The sequence below is a fragment of the Hylobates moloch genome, unplaced genomic scaffold (genome assembly GCF_009828535.3).
Source record: "Hylobates moloch isolate HMO894 unplaced genomic scaffold, HMol_V3 SCAFFOLD_1, whole genome shotgun sequence".
Classification (NCBI taxonomy): domain Eukaryota; kingdom Metazoa; phylum Chordata; class Mammalia; order Primates; family Hylobatidae; genus Hylobates; species Hylobates moloch.
The window spans coordinates 9,229,264-9,251,686 of record NW_026652276.1 but is presented as its reverse complement, the minus strand read 5'-3'; the positions used below and the strand labels follow the sequence as shown (position 1 = coordinate 9,251,686).

General features: G+C 57.8%; 2 protein-coding genes across 6 annotated transcripts; both read left to right on the top strand.

The window, feature by feature from the left end:
* Positions 1 to 4,045: 4,045 nt before the first annotated feature.
* PRSS56 (serine protease 56) lies at positions 4,046 to 9,412 on the top strand. 2 transcript variants are annotated; one of them, XM_032753300.1, is made up of 13 exons: positions 4,046 to 4,353; positions 4,980 to 5,087; positions 5,477 to 5,527; positions 5,632 to 5,821; positions 6,176 to 6,275; positions 6,363 to 6,522; positions 6,721 to 6,863; positions 7,077 to 7,239; positions 7,435 to 7,608; positions 7,702 to 7,866; positions 7,985 to 8,047; positions 8,415 to 8,521; positions 8,912 to 9,412. In XM_032753300.1, the coding sequence occupies exons 1-13, from the start codon at positions 4,257 to 4,259 to the stop codon at positions 9,200 to 9,202; spliced, it is 1,812 nt and encodes a 603-aa protein (XP_032609191.1). In that variant the 5' UTR covers positions 4,046 to 4,256; the 3' UTR covers positions 9,203 to 9,412. The 2 variants fall into 2 exon arrangements, with proteins under 2 accessions (XP_032609191.1, XP_032609190.1); XM_032753299.1 differs by having other exon boundaries at positions 4,121 to 4,353; positions 7,432 to 7,608.
* A 450-nt stretch (positions 9,413 to 9,862) lies between these two features.
* CHRND (cholinergic receptor nicotinic delta subunit) lies at positions 9,863 to 20,303 on the top strand. Of its 4 annotated transcripts, XM_032753294.2 has the most exons (12): positions 9,863 to 9,970; positions 10,232 to 10,377; positions 11,099 to 11,143; positions 11,969 to 12,078; positions 12,208 to 12,363; positions 12,569 to 12,678; positions 13,652 to 13,852; positions 15,030 to 15,141; positions 15,221 to 15,335; positions 17,578 to 17,782; positions 17,871 to 17,989; positions 18,769 to 20,303. In XM_032753294.2, exons 1-12 carry the CDS (start codon positions 9,919 to 9,921, stop codon positions 18,949 to 18,951), a joined length of 1,554 nt encoding a protein of 517 aa, XP_032609185.1. In that variant the 5' UTR covers positions 9,863 to 9,918; the 3' UTR covers positions 18,952 to 20,303. The 4 variants fall into 4 exon arrangements, with proteins under 4 accessions (XP_032609185.1, XP_032609186.1, XP_032609188.1 ...); XM_032753295.2 differs by lacking the exon at positions 11,099 to 11,143; XM_032753297.2 differs by lacking the exons at positions 9,863 to 9,970; positions 10,232 to 10,377; positions 11,099 to 11,143 and having other exon boundaries at positions 11,997 to 12,046; positions 18,769 to 18,951.
* The last annotated feature ends 2,120 nt before the right edge of the window (positions 20,304 to 22,423 follow it).

The window sequence follows — 22,423 nt, the reverse complement described above, 5'->3', positions numbered from 1 at the left end:
TTTTTGTAGAGACAGGGTTTCACCATGTGGCCCAGGTTCCTACTGTGCTTTTGTCCACTCCACTGGAGAGGCCTAGGAGGTCAGGGGAGTTTGGGAAGGAGGGAAGGACAAGCACCTCCATGACATGGGGGGTCTTCAGGAGCTTGGAAGAGGAAAGCCCTTCTCCAAAGGACAACTGCAGGGTGCTGCATCATAGGCAGGTGCCCTTCCAGGTGCCGGCTGTCTCCTTTCCGTTTCCAGAGGCCCAGCCCTTCCCACATTTATTCCTCCTCTGAGGAGGCTGCAGGACTGGCTCATCTCACCTGAGCCCGCCCACTGGAACCTCCTGACAGGAGCCTGCTGGGGTTTTCCAGAGATAACAGTGACAAGGTCCAAAGTTCTTTGCCTGTCTCTTCTTGAAATGGGAAGGTTGAGACCAAGGCTTGCCTCTGCCTGTGGGAAGGATGGAGATGGAGCAGCTGTGACCTCGGAGGACAACCAGGTGTGGAGAGAGGGCATGCAAGTGACAGACCAGGACCTCTCTCCTCCCAGGGAAGAGATATGGAAGCCTGGAGTGGAGGCAGTGAGGGAGGAAGAGGAGAACTAGGGGCTTTCCTGGTCACCTTTGCATCCTTCCTGCAACCTGGACAGTCACCAGGCCCCACCCAAAAGGAGAAGAAAGAGGGAGAGCCTGGGACAGCAGGGGTGGGGGCGAGCTCTGCACCTCTCTGAGCCGCATACTCTCCCTGTATCTGGAAATAGCTGCCTTAAATTCTCCTCAGAAAACGTTGCTTCTGTTTGCCTGACCCAAACTCGAGAGAAGAGGAACTGCTGGGCCTGCCAGAGGAGGGCAGCCGGGACTGAACAGGCTCGGTGCGGCTATGAGAGCAAGGGCAGCAGAGCATGGACAGGGAGCTAGCAGGGGAGGGGAGACCCCAGCCCTGCTTTGGGCAGGTTGAGATTGAAGTGCCAGGAGGCAGGAGATGCAGCCCTGGAGCAGGGGAGGGGCCAGTGCTGATCTGTTGTTGTTTTTTTTTTTTTGAGATGGAGTCTTGCCCTGTCGCCCAGGCTGGAGTGCAGTGGTGCAATTTCAGCTCACTGCAACCTCCGCCTCCTGGGTTCAAGCAATCTCATGCCTCAGCCTCCCAACTAGCTGGGGTTATAGGCACCCACCACCACGCCAGCTAATTTTTGTATTTGTAGGGGAGACGGGGTTTCACCATGTTGGCCAGGCTGGTCTCAAACTCCTGAGGTCAAGTGATCCGCCTGCCTCGGCCTCCCAGAGTGCTGGGATTACAGGCATGAGCCACTGCATCTGGCCTTCAGGGCTGATCGTTCATTCATTTATCATATGTGTGACTCAGACTCTGGTCTAGATGCTGGGACAGCACGGAGCCAGACAGAAAAGCCCTGCGCCCTGCCCTCCAGCTGGGCACTGAAATACGAGCGTCTCCCTCTTACCAGCTTCCTTGATTCCTGATCAAGGAATTCAAATTCCATGATTCCTCCTGGGACCTCACCTGTCCTTTCCAGCTTGGCTGGGAAAGTGAGGGAAGCTGCTGTGCTGTGCCAAGGCCCCTCTCCCCTGTCCTGTTTTCCTATTCACTCGGGGAAGGGGCCATCGAGGATAGCATGGATTTCAGCAGGTCCCTGGCATTGAGCTGCTCACTGGGAGGAGGTCTGGGGCCAACTGCTGGTACCCTTTTAACTAGACTATGGGAGACTGAGCCCCTTATAACAGCCAAGAACCCCCATCAACATCCTGCAACATAGGAATAAATACTCTAAAGAAAATACAAAGTCCGGGGCCAGGTGCAGTGGCTCATGCCTGTAATCCCAGCACTTTGGGAGGCTGAGGTAGGCAGATCACTTGAGCCCTGGAGTTCCAGACCAGTCTGGGCAACATAGGGAGACCCTGTCTCTACAAAAAATTTAAAAATTAGCCGGCACGGTGGTGTATGCCTGTGGTCTCAGCTACTCAGGAGGCTGAGGCAGGAGAATCACTTGAGCCCAGGAAGTCGAAGCTGCAGTGAGCCGTGACTTGTGCCACTGCACTCCAGCCTGGATGACAGAGTGAGACCCTGCCTCAAATAGAAAGAAAGAAAGAGAGAAAGAGAGAAAGAAAGAGAGAAGGAAAGAGAGAAAGAGAGAAAGAAAGAAGAAAGAAAGAAAGAAAGAAAGAGAAAAAAGAAAGAAAGAAAGAAAGAAAAAAAAATGCAAGAGGGTTGTGTTATAGAGAATGAGACTGCAGGGATAGAGGCCTGGAAGTCTCTCCATCGCATTCCAGTGGAGGAAGCAGACAGGGAGTGAGTGCATGCTTAAACAGTAATAAACAAAGTAATTTTATGAGGTGGGATTTTAATGTGGTTTCTAAGAGGTAACCTGTGGGAGTGGATGAAATTGAGCCAGACTTGGTTGGGTGGGTCCATACAGAAGAGAGGAGAGGGCTCGGGACCCAGCTATGGGCACAGGAACCAGACAACAGTAGAATGGGGTTGAGCAGAATTGCAGTCCACACCGAAAGGTCCCTCCATTTTCTTTGGCAGTGGCTGGATTCTCACCCTGCCTCCCACCTGAAGACCAGAGGCAGGAGGGAGGCCCAGGGGCTCTGTGTGGGCTTGCTGTGGCCTGGCCTGCATGACTCGGCAAGAATGGGCAGGACATACCTTCCTGGAGGGATTCCCTAGGGGAAGTGTCCGTAGAGCTGCCTGGGGGGCTGGCTCCATCCCCTTATCCCCTCAGCTTGGATGCGGTAAACTGCAGGGCAGAAGCTCTGTCGAAGCTCTGTCGAATCCTCACAGAGGCCTGTGAGGATTTCCCACCCACCTGCTCTGCTCCTGGGTCCCCTGCTCTGGTGGCTGTTACTGGGAACCACAGGCGATCTTCCTTTGGACACTTTCTCTGTTTATGCTAAAATTCAAGCTGTGTTGAGCTAATGCCATCTGCCAAGATTTTGGAGGTCATAGATAAAAAGATACCCTGCAAGATGGATAGATACTCTGGTGAATAGAGTCCTTTCCAACTTCACCAAATTCACTTACCAGAATCATCCGCAGACAGTATTTTCAGAGCATTCCTGAAGTAGAGGTATTGTCACGGTGAGGTGCGGTGGTAACTGGGGAAAGGGGTCCTTAGCATGGTGTGCTGGTGACTGTGGAACAGCTGGCTCTCCAGGGGGAAAGAGCCCTGGGTCATAGCATTTGCTGAGAAATATTCCCACCAGTTCACCTCACATGAATTGGGGAGCCTGGGCAGCGCGGACGGGCACTACCCTACCCCAGGTGGTAACTCAATCCCAGGAGAGCTGCGTGGCCCTGACCATGAGACTCCAGAGGACTCCAGAAGAATCCCACTGCCAGATCAGGGTCACAGAACAATGCCAGACAGGCAGAGCGGGCACCGTGCAGGGCCAGGGGGTCTGGGAGAGCGTCAGAAGCTGCTAGGGCCTGTCCTCCCGGAACTGGGCCACTGTGGGCCTTTCATCTCCCGCCTCCCTTTCTGCGCCACTCCTGCGGCTGCCTGCCTCTGCCCCTTCCCACCCCACCACCCCCAGTGCGGCAATTACGGCGCTAATTAGGCTGCTTTGATCATCTTTAGAAATGGCCACATTGGGGAGGGACTCTGCCAAGCAATTAGGGGCAGAGGGGTGGGGAGCTCCAGGGCTTCCTCAGGGGGTGGGGCTGCTGAGAAACCCCAGACACCCCCTGCCCTCCTCCCTCCAGGAGTGTCTGCCCCGTCATAGCTGTAAGCTCCTCAGGGGGTAGAGGCAGATGGGGATCCCCCCCCTATCCCAGCCCTGGAGCCAGGGCCCGCCCCCACCCAGCAGCCCCCCTCTGCCTGGCCTGCAGCCCAACCGTCAGCTCTTCTTCCCTGTCTTGGCCCCTTTGATGGAGCCGCAGAAACAAGGGCTCCTTTGACAGAAGGGGGGCTCAGAGCTGGGATGATGAGACTTCAAAGGTGAAGGTCAAGCCCACTTACCCCACTCCTCCCCCAATCTTGGCCACCCTCCCGTGCACCCCTCCCCCAGGCTGTCCTCTATAAAGACCCCGCAGCCCCATTCCCCTGTGGGCTCCTAGGAGTTAAGGGCCAGGTGAGGGCTGACCAGGGAGGCGGGTAATTTTGATGTAAGAGAACGGGGTCAGATGATTTGAGGGACAAGAATTCAGTGCCTGGGGGCCGAAAGGCAGCAGAAGGCAGGCACCAAAGGATAGGCGCCCGGAAGGTGGACTCCGAGGAGGACAGAGGACGGGGGTCTCTCACCCCAGCTCCTGGTCACCATGCTGCTGGCTGTGCTGCTGCTGCTACCCCTCCCAAGCTCATGGTTTGCCCACGGGCACCCACTGTACACGCGCCTGCCCCCCAGCACCCTGCAAGGTAAGTCCAGGCTGGTCTGAGAGCCGCGGAGTCAGGAGGAACGTAGAGGAAGTGGGACCCTGGGCGGGCGGGGACAGAAGAGCTTGTCACCCCCACTCATAAGGACCTTTGGCCCCTTCTGCCCACTCTGCTGCGAGAAGGGGCCAAGAACTGAGATCTAGGTGGGAGAGGAGGGGTGTGGCGGGAAAGGGAAGGGGAGCTGTTAAGCATGCCGAAAGGAATGGAGAGAAGGCCCCATGAAGCAGAGAGAAACGGCCCGGGGCAGCACCATGCCCTTCGCTGTCCCCGCCGAAGGTGGGCCACTCAAACACAGCTACTTTCAGTCAATAAAGCTGAGTTCTGCCATGTCTATATCTTTGGGGTGGTGTCTTTAAAAAAATATTGTTAAGGAAAAGCACCTTTCAAAGATTCCAGTCCAGCTCGGTTGAATTAGGGAGACATCTTGGGCTGAAAACCTGGAACCTCGGGCTCTTAGTGCTGGGCCCAGCGTCCCCAGGGCTCACTCACCTTCTCGTTCTATCCCAGGCTCATGGGGCTCCGGAGGCAGGGCTCAGGGCTGGGGCCAGGAGGATGAGGCTGAGGCTCTTCCCCACCCGCGCATGATTGTGTGCCCCCTGTCCCAGCAGTTCTGTCGGCCCAGGGGACTCAGGCGTTGCAGGCAGCCCAGAGGAGCGCCCAGTGGGCAATAAACCGAGTGGCGATGGAGATCCAGCACAGATCGCACGAGTGCCGAGGTGCCCACCCTGCCCCCCCCGTGCCCCAGTGAGCTTGCTGCCTACCCTGGGCCCATTCTGCTGCCCTTGTCCCTTCCCTTCAGTCTTCACTCCCCTCTTGGGGACAGAGACTGAGTTGGGCTGCAACCCAGACTACGTTTGTGAAGGTTTGTCTCTCCAGGTGGAAAGGACACGCTAGGCTTGGGGCATGGCCTGTGCAAAGGCAGGGAGGCGGAAACACTCTGGGCTCCTGTGGTGACCAGGAGAAGTTCATGGTTGCTGCAATAGAACCTGTGTGGGCTGGAGGGTTGAGCGCAAAAGGAGAGATGGGGAGAGAGAGGCTCGGCCCAGCCTGGGATGAGGACAGGCAAGAGGGCGGCAGTGAGACTCAAAGGTCTGTTTCTCCGCAGGATCTGGGCGCCCCAGGCCTCAAGCTCCCCTCCAGGACCCACCCGAGCCAGGTGAGGCTGAAAAGGCTCGAGGAAGCAGGCCTGAGAGCCGGGTGGGCCTCGAAGGCGAGGATGGCCAGAACATGTCCCTCGTGACACCCCTTACCCCTTTCTAGGGCCGTGCGGCGAGAGGCGCCCGAGCACTGCCAACGTGACGCGGGCCCACGGCCGCATCGTGGGGGGCAGCGCGGCGCCGCCCGGGGCCTGGCCCTGGCTGGTGAGGCTGCAGCTCGGCGGGCAGCCTCTGTGCGGCGGCGTCCTGGTAGCTGCGTCCTGGGTGCTCACGGCAGCGCACTGCTTTGTAGGGTAAGTAGGACCCCCAGGCCCTGCCCAGCTCGGGTCCCCGGCGCTGGGCCCCGCACCTGCCGGGTTGTCGGGCGGGCAACGCGCGGGAAAAGGTGGTCTCTGTTGCCCCCTGGCGGCAGCCGACCCCGGGCTTCCCCGTCTCAAGGCGCCACGCCGCCCCGCCAGGATGCCAGCCCGGAGGGGGTGGCACCGCCGGGCGCGTTCGCCCCCTCTGGGACGGGACCCCACCCCGGCCCGCCCTCCCTGCCCCCAGGTGGAGAAAGCCCGGCACGCGGGCGGAGGGGCAGGGTCTCCGAGGGGCCTGCTGCGTGTGCCCCTGTCCTTCCTGCGTCTCAGCTGCCGCTCGACCTGCAGCGCCCCGAATGAGCTTCTGTGGACTGTGACGCTGGCCGAGGGGCCCCGGGGGGAGCAAGCGGAAGAGGTGCCAGTGAACCGCATCCTGCCCCACCCCAAGGTGAGAAGGCAGTCCCCAGGCCCCCAAGGCTGGGCACCGCACCCCCACCCGTGCCTCCTTGACCCTGCGCCGCCTCCCCCTCCTCAGTTTGACCCGCGGACCTTCCACAACGACCTGGCTCTGGTGCAGCTGTGGACGCCCGTGAGCCCGGGGGGACCGGCGCGCCCCGTGTGCCTGCCCCAAGAGCCCCAGGAGCCCCCTGCTGGAACCGCCTGCGCCATCGCGGGCTGGGGCGCCCTCTTCGAAGGTACTGGGCGTGGGTGAGCCGGCGCGTGGTGGGAAGAATTGGGGGTCCGAGGTAATAGAGTGTGGGGAGGCCGGGTTGCCTTGGAAAAATGCTGCCTGCTCTTTCAAAGGGGGAGGAATCAAGGGGGGTGGTGGGAAGGGGACCCTCAAGGCGGTACTCTTGCCCTCCAAACCTGAGCCTTCCACCCCTTCCCTGCAGACGGGCCTGAGGCTGAAGCAGTGAGAGAGGCCCGTGTTCCCCTGCTCAGCACCGACACCTGCCGAAGGGCCCTGGGGCCCGGACTGCGCCCCAGCACCATGCTTTGCGCCGGGTACCTGGCGGGGGGCGTTGACTCGTGCCAGGTATGAACCCAGTCTGATGAGAAAAGGCCAGCTGAGCCTCCCCAGGGCCACTACGGCCTCTTTTCCTTCCACGTCTGGCTGTCACTCGACTTCTCTGAGCCTCTCTGTCCTCATCCCTAAAATGGACACAGGTGGCAAGCTCACACCTGCCAGGCGTAAGGCAGGCGTCATAGGGGGCAGATGAATGCAGCGTCCTCTCTCTTGGCCCTGCAGGGTGACTCGGGAGGCCCCCTGACTTGTTCTGAACCTGGCCCCCGCCCTAGAGAGGTCCTGTTCGGAGTCACCTCCTGGGGGGACGGCTGCGGGGAGCCAGGAAAGCCCGGGGTCTACACCCGCGTGGCGGTGTTCAAGGACTGGCTCCAGGAGCAGATGAGCGGTGAGCGCCCTCTTTTCCAATGCCCCGTCCCCAGTGTTCCAACGGACAACCGTGGGACAAGCCCGTTTCCATGCGGGCCCATGCCCATTCCCAGCTCCCTTCTGCCTCGGGAAAGCCTGTCTCCTTCCAGGGAAGCAGTGCGGAGGCTAGGGCCCCAAACAGAGGGTGAGCTGACCCTTGTCCCGCCCGCAGCAGCCTCTTCCAGCCGCGAGCCCAGCTGCAGGGAGCTTCTGGCCTGGGACCCCCCGCAGGAGCTGCAGGCAGACGCAGCCCGGCTCTGCGCCTTCTACGCCCGCCTGTGCCCCGGGTCCCAAGGCGCCTGTGCGCGCCTGGCGCACCAGCAGTGCCTGCAGCGCCGGCGGCGATGCGGTCAGTTCTGTTCACCGGGACCCGGACGGGGGGCGGAGGGGAGGGGGCCTGGCCAGCCTCTGACCGCCGCTCCGACTCCTGTCCCGTCTGCAGAGCTGCGCTCGCTGGCGCACACGCTGCTGGGCCTGCTGCGGAACGCCCAGGAGCTGCTCGGCCCGCGTCCGGGGCTGCGGCGTCTGTCCCCCGCCCTGGCTCGCCCCGCTCCAGCGCTCCGGGAGTCTCCCCTGCACCCCGCCCGCGAGCTGCGGCTTCACTCAGGTACCCCGCGCCCTCCAGCCCAGCCCAGCCCAGCCCAGCCCAGCCCTGGCCTTGCCCCACCCGCGCGACAGAGCCACTTTCTCCGCCGAGGCGGTCCCCTAACCCTGTGCCTCCCCAGGATCGCGGGCTGCAGGCACTCGGTTCCCGAAGCGGAGGCCGGAGGCGCGCGGAGAAGCCAATGGTAATGACGCCCCCTGCAGACCTTCGGGAGGGGATAGGCTGAGGGCCTGGACGAGGTCGGAAGCGCTTCTGCGGCAACTCTGGGAAGTGCTTACCCCGTGGGGCAACAGGGTGGACTCGCTCTCCCCTCCCTCCATAGAGCGTATGACTCTTTTATAGTACTCGTGGTTTTGGCTCTCATCAGTGTCAAACAGAGATGCTTTGCCTGGTATTACTGCTTAACCTCTCCGAGCCTCAGTTTTCCCATCTATAGCATAAAAGGATAAGTGTGTCCCCGGGGAGGCCATCCTGAGGTGCTGGTGGGAGTGCCACCCCCAGTTCCATACCGCAACTCTTCATTATTCCCGGGGCCTCTCCTCTTCCTCCAGGCTGCCCTGGGCTGGAGCCCCTGCGACAGAAGTTGGCTGCCCTGCAGGGGGCCCATGCCTGGATCCTGCAGGTCCCCTCGGAGCACCTGGCCATGAACTTTCATGAGGTAGGTCCCCAGGCTTCCAGACTCCTTCACGGTAGCCTGGAAAGGCTGAGACCCAGCCCAGGGAAGATGCAGAGGGCCCAGCCCCGATACCCTCCCAGCAGCTTGGGGTTGCCTCTGCCCCAGCTCTGGGGGGAGGTAGAGGGTCCGAGGGGAAGGGAGTGGGGCCTGCAGAGTGTGAGCCAGGCCATTGGGGGTGGTGGTGGGGAGAGTGAGTAGAGGAGTGGGTGGGAGTGTCCACGTGAGCGGGAAATGAGCAGGGTTTCCGGGAGAAAGGGAGGAGCATGGGTCTAGGTGAGAGTTTCTGGGGCCCAGGGGGAGAGGGGGTGACCTCTGGGATTTCAACTCAGGAGTGAGTTTCTGCGCCCCTGATCCCCGCTCCTCCCTCTGTAGGTCCTGGCAGATCTGGGCTCCAAGACACTGACTGGGCTCTTCAGAGCCTGGGTGCGGGCAGGCTTGGGGGGTCGGCATGTGGCCTTCAGCGGCCTGGTGGGCCTAGAGCCGGCCACACTGGCCCGCAGCCTCCCCCGGCTGCTGGTGCAGGCCCTGCAGGCCTTCCGCGTGGCTGCCCTGGCAGAAGGGGAGCCCGAGGGACCCTGGATGGATGTAGGGCAGGGGCCCGGGCTGGAAAGGAAGGGGCACCACCCACTCAACCCTCAGGTACCCCCCTCCAGGCAATCCTGAGCCATGTCTGGACCCCCAGCCCCTGGGGAGGACCCACTGCTCCCAGGGGCTGAGAGGGGTTTGGGAGCATAATGACAAACTATCGCTGCCACAGTGGCTGGGTGTGTGCGGGTGGGATGGGGTGGGGGTCCTGGGCCCCCCGTGTCCTCCCAGGTTTACAATCAGAGAATCACAGCTGCTTTAATAAATGTTATTTATAATACACGGAAACAACTCTGGAGCTTTCTTGGGATGGGACCTCGTGGGTGGACACTCAGTCTCAGGGGTGGGGCCCAGGCAGGGCTGCCTCCGGAAGCAGTTGGCAAGGGTAACAGAGGCTGGAAAGGAGCTGTGAGGCCCCCATCTGAGCCTATCTCCTGCCTCCTGAGAAGCAGCAGCAGCTGGCCTGCCTGTTGCCCCGCCCCTGTGCATGGCTGCCCAGCGCTGGCCCCAGTGCCCAGCGTCTCCGCCCAGCGCCCCGCCCCCCCCGGCCAGCCCCCCAAACCCCCCCGCCTCCAAGCTGCGGGGAGTCCCAGCCTGGGATCTTTGCCTCATGTCCTTGGGCTCCTGCCCTGGCTTGCCCATCCCCCACCGCCATGAGGTGTCAGATTGTGTTTCCGGCTGCCTCTTCCCGTTGACCCCCTCCTCCCCCAACACCTGTCCCCTCTCCTGCCCACCCTCATTCCACAGCCCAGTAGACGGGAGGGGCAGATGCACATCCCAGTCAGAGGGATGGGATGGAGGGGCCAGTGCTGACACTGGGGCTGCTGGCTGCCCTGGCGGTGTGTGGTAAGGGAAGAGATCCTCCCCACCCTGGGGTCCCCCGTGATACCCACCCAGGCCCCACACCGCATGGCTCCTCGCTCACTCCATTCCCACTCTGCCATCTCTCCCTGTGGGGGGCCGCCTTCTGGGGTCCCCACTCCCAGGGAGTGGTTGGACTCCCCCCTGCTCATCCCAACCTCATGGTCCAGCAGGACCTCAGGGCAGCTTCCTTCCTGAGTCCCCTGCCCAGGGCCCCATTCAGTCCTTGTCCCTGACCCTCCCCAGGCAGCTGGGGGCTGAACGAGGAGGAGCGGCTGATCCGGCACCTGTTTCAAGAGAAGGGCTACAACAAGGAGCTCCGGCCCGTGGCACACAAAGAGGAGAGTGTGGACGTTTCCCTGGCCCTCACACTCTCCAACCTCATCTCCCTGGTGAGAGGCCCTCCAGTGCTGGGTTGGGAGGGAGGGCAGGGATGGCTTTCCAGGACCAGGATAGCCATGGAGGAAGCTACAAGCCCCCACCTGGCCTATGGCCGCTCCCTTCCTGGGAAACGTGCTGCAGCTCCTCTGTGCCCTGAGAGGCTGCTGTCCTGCCCCTCCAGTGTCAGCTCTGGGGAGTCCCTCATCCACACCCATAGCATGCCCCATCTGTGACACACTTCAGAGGCCACCGGTCCTCTCTGCTCCCTGGCTGCCCACCCACTCCTGACTGCAAGTGATCAGGGCCCAGATGCCACAGTTTCCCTGGGTGCCAGTTGAGAGTGGGTGAATGTAGGCCGGGTGTGGTGGCTCATGCCTGTAATCCCAGCACTTTGGGAGGCCGAGGTGGGCGGATCACCTGAGGTCAGGAGTTCGAGACCAGCCTGGCCGACATAGTAAAACCTGATCTCTATTAAAAATACAAAAATTAGCCGGGTGTGATGGTGTGTGCCCGTAATCCCAGCTACTAGGAAGGCTGAGGCAGGAGAATCACTTGAACCCAGGAGGAAGAGGTTGCAGGTTGCAGTGAGCTGAGATCGTGCCACTGCACTCCATTCGGGGCAATTGAGCAAGACTTCAGAAAAAAAAAAAAGAGAGAGAGAGAGAGTGGGTGAATGTGTGCGGATAAAAGAATGATATGGCCCTGAAGGATGGCCCTACCATCTAATTACAGAAGGAAGTTGAGGAGACCCTCACTACCAACGTGTGGATAGAGCACGTAAGAATGCCCCTCCCAGCCGGGCGCAGTGGCTCACGCCTGTAATCCCAGCACTTTGGAAGGCCAAGGGGGGGTGGATCACGAGGTCAGGAGATCGAGACCATCTTGGCTAACACGGTGAAACCCCGTCTCTACTAAAAATACAAAAAATTAGCCGGGTGTGGTGGTGGGTACCTGTAGTTCCAGCTACTTGGGAAGCTGAGGCAGGAGAATGGTGTGACCCCGGGAGGCGGAGCTTGCAGCGAGCCGAGATTGTGCCACTGCACTCCAGCCTGGGCGACAGAACAAGACTCAAAAAAAAAAAAAAAAAAAGAGAATGCCTCTCCCAGAGCCGGCAGGGTGGGGGTGAGGTGGATGCAGGGCTCCAGGTTGCTTCCGCTTGGAGATCCCATCTGCCTTGGACACTGTCCTCCAGGAGGGGTTGGTGCCTCCCTACAGGGAAGCCCCAGGCCCAACTGTCCTTCCCCCACCTACTGCCCTCACCAGCCCTGATGTCACCATCAAGTGGATTAGGATTCCCGTATTGGAAAATTGCCACTTTATCTTGATGTTTATTAGAAAACATTCTCCCCCTGCCTGTCAAAAGTCCACAATACAGACACAAATCTTCTGTGCTCACAGTAGAAATAATGCTCCCTTAGTTGTGCAGTGAGCATCCTGCACAGCTGTCCATGACAGACCTGAATCCACACTCTGTACCTGCCTTCCCCAAACCTCTTTTGTCACAGCTCTCAGACCCCGTTCAGTCTTCTCTCAGGGAAGTGGGGGGAGCCAGGAGCCTGGATGGCTGCAGAGTGCACTGCTGACATGCCTTTGGGATTCCAGGGCTGGACAGACAACCGGCTAAAGTGGAATGCTGAAGAATTTGGAAACATCAGTGTCCTGCGCCTCCCCCCGGACATGGTGTGGCTCCCAGAGATTGTGCTGGAGAACAAGTTGAGCCAAGCCCTCCCTGATCTCCCCTCTGTCACCCTGCCTCCTTTCCTTAAGCCTCCTCTGCCTCCCCCAACTCTGCCAGTCCTGAGTGGCCAGAGCTCACTATGGTTCTTGTCCCTGTCCCCCAGCAATGACGGCTCCTTCCAGATTTCCTACTCCTGCAACGTGCTTGTCTATGACTACGGCTTCGTGTACTGGCTGCCACCTGCCATCTTCCGCTCCTCCTGCCCCATCTCTGTCACCTATTTCCCCTTTGACTGGCAGAACTGCTCCCTCAAGTTCAGGTGTGCCCATTTCTCCAGCCACCCCTCACCCCAAAGCACCCTGCCAGGGGCCAAAGAAGGTGACTGAAGCGCCCTCAGACAGAGGCCCCTGCCCTGTCTGGATTAGTGCTGCCCTCCCCACAATGGTCCTCCCTTACCAGCCCTTCCCCACTCTGTGGCCCCAGCCAGTGGCCAAGTGTCACTCTCTGCCCATTGTCCTCCCCAGTTCCCTCAAGTACACGGCCAAAGAGATCACCCTGAGCCTGAAACAGGATGCCGAAGAGAACCGCACCTACCCCGTGGAGTGGATCATCATTGATCCTGAAGGCTTCACAGGTGCTGGGAGCAGCTGCCAGTGGGTGGGCAGGTCCCTCAGACACACACATACAGGCACACTGGCACTGCCCACCCCAGAGATACACACGTGCACACACACACACCTAGGACACGGATACACAGCTACTCACACACGCAGCTAGACACAGAAGGGCAGACACATGCCCGCCCACAGAGGAGCACACAGACACTCACGCTTCCTGAATGCAAAGCTACCCCAAAGGCAGAGAGAGAAGGTGCCAGGGCCCTCCCCCCGCCCCTGCCCAGGCCCTGAAGTCATGCTTCTCCCACATGAGATGCCTGTGGCTGACAGGGGTTTAGTCTTTCCTGTGCCTGGTGAGCCCAGGGGTGTGGTTGGCATGAGGACTGTGTCATCCTGATGGGGGTGTCTGCCACCCCTCCTGACATCCTCATCCCTGATCTGTACCCAGGCTCGGATCCTTCATGGAGCCTACCACTCGCCCCGTCCATCAGAAGGGACCCTGTCTCACTGTCTCAGGCTGGCACATCATGGCAGGGATAGTTTTACTGTCACTGGCTCATTATCCCCAAGGCCCAGGCCGAGAAGGAGTGGCTCAATTAATGTCCAGGAGGGTTTTCTTTGTTACTCAGGAAGACAGGCTCAATGTCTGAGAGCATTTGTTTGACTTGGTGTCTTTAATCTGCAATACCTATTTTTGGCTGATGTATCTTTTGAGCCAAAAGATACTCCTTATTTGAGTCCTGTATGGCCTCAGCTTCTATTTTTTCCAAAAAGATAGAAAAGAAATCAGTCACAGAGGAAGATTTCCCCTCACCGATGGAAACTTCCATCCCGACCCCCCAGGGAACGACATCCACCATCGGGACCCCGTAGACAGCCCGTCCGCATCTCTGGACTGGCTTGCCTTGCCCAGCCCCTCATTCTGTCCCCAGGCCCTGCCTAGCCCCCTTGGCCTGGCCTGACCCTAAGGTGTCCATGTGCCGCCCTCAGAGAACGGGGAGTGGGAGATAGTCCACCGGCCAGCCAGGGTCAACGTGGACCACAGAGCCCCTCTGGACAGCCCCAGCCGCCAGGACGTCACCTTCTACCTCATCATCCGCCGCAAGCCCCTCTTCTACATCATCAACATCCTGGTGCCCTGCGTGCTCATCTCCTTCATGGTCAACCTGGTCTTCTACCTACCGGCCGACAGTGAGCCTCCAGGCCCCGTCCCCTGCTCCCCCTCCTCAAGCCCACCTGAGCACAGCCAGCCCCAGCCCCGCCCCCTCACTTCCTCCTGGGAGCCACCTGGGGTCTCTGTTCCTGGAGCTCCCTGCCTGTGTCCAGGTGTGAGGGCCAGGTGGCCACCCAGAGGGAGGGCCGTATGACTCTGGGCAATATCCCCAAATGGACAGGGCAGGGCATCTCCAAGATGCTACTTCCCACAGACTCTCAGAAGAACTGCTAAACTGTCCCTCTGTCAGGGCAGAGACCAAGTCCCTCATGGTCACCAGTATGTGACCATGGGCCTGGCACACCAGGAGGCCCTCAACTGTTGAACCAGTGGGCGAATAACAGGGTCTCTAGGACAGTAGGGTGTGAGGCAGGAAACCCGTCTATGCTCACCTGACTCTATGAGGCGGTGGTTTACAAGTTCAGAATGTTTACTATGAGCAGGGCATAGTGAGTCCTAGGGTCAAAGCCACCCAGCCCCTGCCCCTGGCAGGACTTGAGGAGGCAGAAGGGGGGCACCTTCCATCTGCAGTGGGGTTGGGAGGGCTCCTAGAGGAGGTGGAGTTTGAATGGACTTGAGCAGGATTGGGTGCGGCTACCCCAGGCGGGGGGAGCAATGTCAATAAGGAGGGCGCCAGGCAGGGACTGAGGGGACCTCAGCAGGGGAGCCCCCCTTCCTGCCCTTGCCATCACGTGCAGGAACTCAGGTGGGAAGAGCAAGACAGCACTGGGCTGGGGTCTCTGAGTGAGGGGCTGGGAGTTGGGGTGTTGTCCTGGTGCTATGAGGACAACTTGGTGCTTTCTAAGCAGCGAGTAACGCGCCCAGGTCTGTGCTCCAGTAGGGTTCAGTGGCGTGGGTGGGTTGTGACAGCTGATTTTCATGAGCATTTACCCAGTGCCAGGCAGAGTGATGTGTGTTAAACACACTCTCTCACCACATTTAACAGTTGAGAAAACTGGTGCACAGAGAGGTTGGGCTACTTGCCCAAGGTCACCCAGCTAGTATGTGGCAGAGCTGAGATTTGCACCCAGGCACTCTAGCTCCATAACCCGTAATTTTCATCAGGGTACCATGGTACTACAGAGGTGCCAGGGGCCACAGCAGGACCCTCTAGGACTGGTGCCCCAAGGTCACAGCTAAGTCTGGCTTCCCCAGGTGGCGAGAAGACATCAGTGGCCATCTCGGTGCTCCTGGCTCAGTCTGTCTTCCTGCTGCTCATCTCCAAGCGTCTGCCCGCCACATCCATGGCCATCCCCCTTATTGGCAAGTGAGTGACGCCCAAGCCCGGCCCCACCCTGCTTGCCCAGCCCAGCCCTGGGGGCTCCAAGCTGAGTGTTTGCCCACAGGTTCCTGCTCTTCGGCATGGTGCTGGTCACCATGGTTGTGGTGATCTGTGTCATCGTGCTCAACATCCACTTCCGAACACCCAGCACCCATGTGCTGTCTGAGGGGGTCAAGAAGGTGAGTACCTGGCCCGGCGCAAAGGCTCACCACTGTAATCCTGGCACTTCAGGAGGCTGAGGCGGGAGAATCTCTTGAGCCCAGGAGTTGGGACCAGCCTGGGCAACATAGAGACACACCTGTCTCTACAAACAATCAAAAAAAATTAGCCAGGTGTGGTGGCGCATGCTTGTAGTCCCAGCTACTCAAGAGGCTGGGGTGGATCACTTGAGCCTGGGAGGTCAAAGTTGCAGTGAGCTGTGATCGCGCCAGGGCACTCCAGCCTGGGCAACAGAATGAGACCTTGTCTCAAAGGAAAAAAAAAAAAAAAAAGCACTCTCAATAGCCAAAAGCTGGAGATTGAGCCAGGTACAGTAGCTCACACCTGGAGTCTCAGCTACTCAGGAGGCTGAGGTGGGAGGATCCCTGGAACCCAGGAGTTGGAGGTTGCAATGTGCTATGATCACATCACTGCACCCCAGTCTGGGCAACAGATTGAGACCCCAATCTCTAAAAAAAAAAAAAATCAGGGGCCGGGCATGGTAGCTCACGCCTGTAATCCCAGCACTTTGGGAGGCTGAAGCGGGTGGATCACTTGAGGTCAGGAGTTCGAGACCACCCCGGCCAACATGGTAAAACCCCATCTCTACTAAAAATACAAAAATTAGCCGGGCGTGATAGTGTGCGCTTGTAATCCCAGCTACTCAGGGGGCTGAGGTACGAGAATCGCTTGAACCTGGGAGGTGGAGGTTGCAGTGAGCCGAGATTCTACCACTGCACTCCAGCCTGGGCAACGAGAGACAAGAGCGAAACTCTGTCTCCAAAAAAAAAAAAAAATCTGGAAGTTGTCCAAAGGCTATCTGTAGAATGGGTAAAGACACTGGACATATACCCCCATGGGAGTGCTGCTCAGCAGCGTGGAAGCACCCGCGGCTGCTGCACGCCTGCACGCGTGAACCTCCTGGCACAGTGTTCTGTGAAGGAAACCAGATACAGCAGCACATGCTGCAGGCCTCACTTTGTAAGAAGTTCAAGAACAGGCCAAATCAATCTTTGGTGATAGAAGTCAGAATGGTGGCTATCTCTGGGGCTGGGAGGGAACTGAGTGGGGGCAGGTGTGAGGGAAATTTTTGGGGATCATGTTCACTGTCTCATCACTGGTGATTTACCCAGTGGAATGCATCTGTAAAAATTCATTTAGCAATATACTTAAGATGTGCTCATTCCACTGCATGCTGCAACTCAGAAGGAAGAAGCGGAGGACTGAGTGCAGGGTACTCAGGAGGGGGCTGCCCTTGCCTCTCCGCTACTGCAGGGCCAGCTGGCTGTTCTGGGACAGCTGAAGGCAGTTTAGCAACTTTTTTTTTGAGATGAAGCCTCCCTCTGTCGCCCAGGCTGGAGTGCAGTGGTTCGATCTCAGCTCACTGCAACCTCTGCCTCCTAGGTTCAAGTGATTTTCATGCCTCAGCCTCCTAAGTAGCTGGGATTACAGGCGCCCCCGACCATGCCTGGCTAATTTTTGTATTTTTAGTAGAAACGAGTTTCACCAGGTTGGCCATGCTGGTCTCGAACTCCTGACCTCAAGTGATCCACCCGCCTTGGCTTCTCAAAGAGCTGGGACTATAGGCGTGAGCCACTGTGCCCAGCCTTAGCAACTCTTTTTGTCTTTCAGCATTTGATGGGGGAGACTCTAGCATTTGGAGCATTTACCTTGGTTTTTGGTCTTTAACTAATCATTTTTAGTGAATGGGTTCTGCTCCGTACCGTGGGTGATGTGGGAGAGCTGGAAGCAACCTACGTGTGCATCAGTAGGAGATCAGGGAATCAATGACAGAGCCAGACGGGGGAGCACTTTGTGGCAGCCAGGAATGAAGTCACAGATGTTAGGATGTGTAAAGGTCACCCCATGCTTGTAAAATGGCCTTTCTTGGCCGGGCGCGGTGCCTCACGCCTGTAATCCCAGCACTTTGGGAGGCCGAGTCAGGCGGATCACGAGGTCAGGAAAGCAAGACCATCCTGGCCAACATGGTGAAACCCCATCTCTACTAAAAACACAAAAATTAGCTGGGCATGGTGGCGCGTGCCTGTAGTCCCAACTACTTGGGAGGCTGAGGCAGGAGAATCACTTGAACCCGGGAGGTAGAGGTTGCAGTGAGCCGAGATCGCACCACTGCACTCCAGCCTGGTGACAGAGTGAGACTCCGTCTCAAAAACAAGAAACAAAAAACAACACCTTTCTTGTGGCCCCTTGACATGGCCCCAGCTCTTCCTGGAGACCCTGCCGGAGCTCCTGCACATGTCCCGCCCAGCAGAGGATGGACCCAGCCCTGGGGCCCTGGTGCGGAGGAGCAGCTCCCTGGGATACATCTCCAAGGCCGAGGAGTACTTCTTGCTCAAGTCCCGCAGTGACCTCATGTTCGAGAAGCAGTCAGAGCGGCACGGGCTGGCCAGGCGCCTCACCACTGCACGTGGGTCCCGGCTGGTCTTGGTTTTCAGCCCATCTGTGGGAGATGGGTGGGGGCAGGCCTCACACCCACTCTGGCCCCTTGTCCGTAGGCCGGCCCCCAGCAAGCTCTGAGCAGGCCCAGCAGGAACTCTTCAATGAGCTGAAGCCAGCTGTGGACGGGGCAAACTTCATTGTTAACCACATGAGGGACCAGAACAATTACAATGAGGTAAGGAACCACAGGATTGCCATGTACAGGTGTTCAAGTAGGACACTGATTAAGTGTATTCTATCTTAAGAGGGCAGGGTTCCCCTTAGAGGCACACACCAACTTAGATGAGGGAGTTAATGTGATACAGATTCCAGGCCCCCCCAGGGAGAGAGAACTCCTGCCTGGCACCCTATAGCAGCACTGGGGCCAGGCACACACACGTAGGCACACAGCTCCACCCTGTCCAGGCCACACTCTGGTGGACCTTAGGGTCCCTTCTTTCTCCCAGCTGCCAATCATCTTCTGTCCCTACTCAGTTCCAAGCCTGATACTCCAGACAGAACCAGACATTTTAAAGGCAGCCATATATGGTTATTCAACATTATACAACTTCTAAAAATTCTCTTGAGAAAGGGCACCTTTTCCCAGTTCACATATGGGCTGGCAGCAGCCCTGACTTGCTGGGATGGGGGAGAAGAGAGGGGTCTATCCGCCTTCCTCAGCCCCTAGGAGAGACCCCTGGGCCTCAGTTCCTCTCTAGCCCCAGAGCCCCGTGCTACAGCAGAGAGGGAGGCTATGGTCTGTTCTCTGCCTCCTCAACAGAGTGGTCAGCCCTGCCTGTGGCCAGAGGGGCCTGGGACCTTGCTGGGGACAAGCCGGCATTATCCTGCAAGCCCGAGGCAGCCTCTGCAGGCACACTGAGCCGCCCCCTGCCTCCATGGCTGGGCCCCAGCTTAGGGGTGGGGCTTTGTGGCCTGAGGCCCTTCTCACCCCACTCTCTCTGCCCCTACCCACAGGAGAAAGACAGCTGGAACCGAGTGGCACGCACAGTGGACCGCCTCTGCCTGTTTGTGGTGACGCCTGTCATGGTGGTGGGCACAGCCTGGATCTTCCTGCAGGGCGTTTACAACCAGCCACCACCCCAGCCTTTTCCCGGGGACCCCTACTCCTACGACGTGCAGGACAAGCGCTTCATCTAGGGTGGGCCTGTGGGGGAGCCAGGAGACAGCAGGGTCTGAGAGAGGAGCCACGGTCCCTAATGAGACCCACTCCTAGCCCTGAGGCTCACGCCCCTCACACTGGGGAAGAGTCCAAGGAAGGGAGGGAGCAGCCACTCCTCAATGCTCAATGGCTCCCCTGAAATCAAGACAGGGGCCACCTGAGATGGTCTGAGGGTGGACATCGGCTACAGCGGGTGGGCAGGACGATTTGGGGGGAGGCCTGAGGCTGGTTCAGGGTCCAGGGAGGAGGTCACTCAGGGTGGCCTCAGGCAGAGAGCTCTGATAGGGGTGAGACAGATAGGGCCCCTTCTCTGCTCCTCCTCCCCCAAGGTGTGGGGTAGAGCAGACAGGAATCTGCGCCTTCACTCTCTGGCCCCTCCAGCCTCCCTCTTCCCACCTACCCTTCAACCTTAGGCTTCTGAGGCCTCACCTGGGACTGAGGTTGAAGACACCTCCCTCCCTCCAGACCCCAGAGTATCCTTTCCTAACTCTTTCTGCCTTGACCACTCTGCCTAGGTCCCTTTGGGAAGTTGAGGACTGGAATGGAAAGGTCAGGATCGACATCCACAAAGACTTGGGGTCAGCCTGAGGTTGCACACAAAATCCTAGAGGACCAGAACGCAGCACCTCTCCCCAAAGGGCCCCTGCCCCCCAGCACCTACTCCTCTCCAAAATAGGGTTGTCATGCATTATTTGGGGCATATGTATTCTAAAAAATCATTCGTTGTTTCTCTGAAATTTGTCCCACACTTCTATTTGCTAAATCTAGCAACCCTATCCCAAAGGCAGCCTCCACTCAATCCTATCCTGAGGGCCAAAGACCAAGGCTGCAGGAATTGGGAGACAAGGGTCTGTTTGTATGGCGGCCCACCTCCAAGATGGCCCCAGTGATGCCCAGTATTCACACCCTTGTGCAGTCCCCTCACTCTGTACCAGGGGGGGTCTGGGTAACCAATAGAATGAGGCAGAAGTGATGGTACCTCACTTCCCAGATTCAGTTAGGAAAGACACTGTGGCCTCTTTCTTGCTCATTAGCCCTCATTCTCACATCAGTTGGATCTCTCACTTTGGGGAAGCCAGCTGGCATGCTGAGGAGCCCTATGGAGAGGTCCACATGGCAAGGAACTAAGGCCTCCTGCCAACAGCCACGTGAGTGAATGTGGAAATGAATCCTCTGCCCCAGTAGGGCCTTCGGATGAGATCACAGCCCAGTAGACATCTTATGTGCAGGCCCATGAAAGTCCCTAAGCCAGAACCACCAGCTAAGTGGCTCCTGGATTCCTGACCCCCAGAAACTGTGTGAGATAATAAATGTGTGTTGTTTTAAGTGACAAAGTTTTGGTGTCATTTGTTACACCAGCAATGTGACCTTGAGTAAGCCTCTCCTCATCTCTTACCTTCCATTTTCTAATCCACAAAATGTGTGTCTAGTAAGTCCTAGTCATGGGGTGTTGTGAAAATTGAATTTCTAGTAGGAGCATTTTCATGTGACCTGCACATTTAATGGGTGGTGATTTAACCCATTTCCCTCAGGGGGGAATTGGTGACCTCATTAACTCAGATATACAGAAGGTGAGATTTTTAATGTTTAGATGTGACCAAGGAAAAAGAAAAACCATTTAAAACCAAAACTGACCCTAGTAACTTCTGCCTTCCAGCATGAACTAGTCACAAAATTCAAGGTACACATCTTTAATTTTCCTGTCTAAATAGGAAAGCCAGTTTGTTCTCACACCTGTCAGGTGAGCAGGAAGTCTGAGACTTCCCCAGGAATAGTCCATCAACTCAGGGAGGGTCCATCTTGTGCACAGAGATGAGAGAGAGTCTAGGGCCCTCAGCCACAGTCTTTGCTTCTCTCTGCCTCATGGTGACGCTGCTGGCAGCAGGTCTTGGTTCAACCACCAGGTGAGTCCTCAGTTCTATTAGGCCGTGCTCAAGTGGCTGTGGACTTCCAGAGAAGACAACCCCAAAATGTTACACAAAACCGGGGGGGGGTGCCTCTTGCACAGGGTCCCAGGGTCACCACAGTTTCCACCAGAGGGACCTGCTCCCCCAGCACGGTGGTGCTGTCAGGACTGGTCCACTCTGACTGACATGGAATTCCATCTTCTGTCCCCAGGAAGCCATGCTCACAGGCACAGCTTTTCAGGAAGCCAGAGAGTGTTCCTTACTCTGTCCAGACCAACAGGGCTACCTTCTCTCTGTCAATGGACAGCGAATCAGTAATACACTGGGCTGCAAGGAACAGAAAGCTCAAGGAATTGTAGCTTAAACACATAAGGTTTCCTTTTTCTCACATAATAATAATAGGGAGGCGGAGGTGATCATGTTGGCTCAGCTGTCTAACAAAGCTATCAGGGACCCAGGCATTTCGCCATCTGCCCAGCCCTGCCTCTATGGCAAGTTGGCTTCTGTCCTCAGACCTGTTGGCTCCAGTGTGTGAGCTGACAGCCACAGCTGCACACTTAGCAACTATGTTCAGGCAGAAAAGGGCCAGCCATTTCTGACCCCTTTCATCAAGAAGCAAAACTTTTCCATAGGCTGGGCACAGTGGCTCACGCCTGTAATCACAGCAGTTTGGGAGGCCAAGGCGGCTGGATCACCTGAGGTCAAGAGTTCAAGACCAGCCTGGCCAACATGGTGAAACCCCCTCTCTACTAAAAATACAAAAATTAGATGGGCGTGGTGGCACCCGCCTGTAATCCCAGCTACTCAGGAGGCTGAGGCAAGAAAATCGCTTGAACCCAGAAGGCAGAGGTTGCAGCGAGCCGAGATCAAGCCATTGTACTCCAGCCTTGGCGACAAGAGTGAAACTCCATCTCAAAGAAAAAAAAAAACTTTTCCATAAAGCTCCAGTAGACATCCCGCAGGTCAAAACATCACACGGCTAGCCTATCTGAAGGGAGACTAGGAAATGAGTATCTTGCTCTACCAGCCATTATAACAGAGGGTGGCAAAGGAGAAATAGTATTAGACAATTCTACAGATGATTTTCTCTGAATGGGTCTTGTCCCTGCACACATAACCCCTCCAAGAAACTGCCATTCCTCATTGATGATTTACCCTTCAGAGAACACCAAGAAGGCTTCTAGGCCGTCTATCCCAGAGCAGAAAGGGAGAAAACAGGAGGGTGGGGGGTAGGGGATGCAGGGACAGGTGGTCCACTGTTCAGCAGTGCTTCCTGAACATGGAGGCCATTGATGAATTTGGTAAAGTGTGGGCATGGAGGAGAGTAAAGAGGTGGAGAGAAACTGGTCTGCAAAAGAGGATAAGAAAGCTGCATCTAGGGGGACCAGAAAGCAAAATGGAAAGGCAAGGGTCTCAGAAGTGAGAAGGAAACAAGGGCTTTGTAAACTCCAGGAAAAGTGGGCCACACAGAGAGAAGCTCACTGGGGGGGGATGCCCAGTGAGGGGGAAGCTCAGGGAGGAGGAAGCCCAGGGAAAGGGAAGC

Excerpts from the sequence above, each read along its gene's own strand:
- CHRND (XM_032753294.2), top strand. The coding sequence starts at position 9,919 with ATGGAGGGGCCAGTGCTGACACTGGGGCTGCTGGCTGCCCTGGCGGTG. Across the intron at positions 10,378-11,098 it reads TCTCCAACCTCATCTCCCTG|AAGGAAGTTGAGGAGACCCT; the intron begins GTGAGAGGCCCT and ends ATCTAATTACAG. Across the intron at positions 15,142-15,220 it reads GCCATCCCCCTTATTGGCAA|GTTCCTGCTCTTCGGCATGG; the intron begins GTGAGTGACGCC and ends GTTTGCCCACAG.
- PRSS56 (XM_032753299.1), top strand. The coding sequence starts at position 4,257 with ATGCTGCTGGCTGTGCTGCTGCTGCTACCCCTCCCAAGCTCATGGTTT. Across the intron at positions 6,523-6,720 it reads CTGGGGCGCCCTCTTCGAAG|ACGGGCCTGAGGCTGAAGCA; the intron begins GTACTGGGCGTG and ends CCTTCCCTGCAG. Across the intron at positions 8,048-8,414 it reads GGCGCGCGGAGAAGCCAATG|GCTGCCCTGGGCTGGAGCCC; the intron begins GTAATGACGCCC and ends CTCTTCCTCCAG.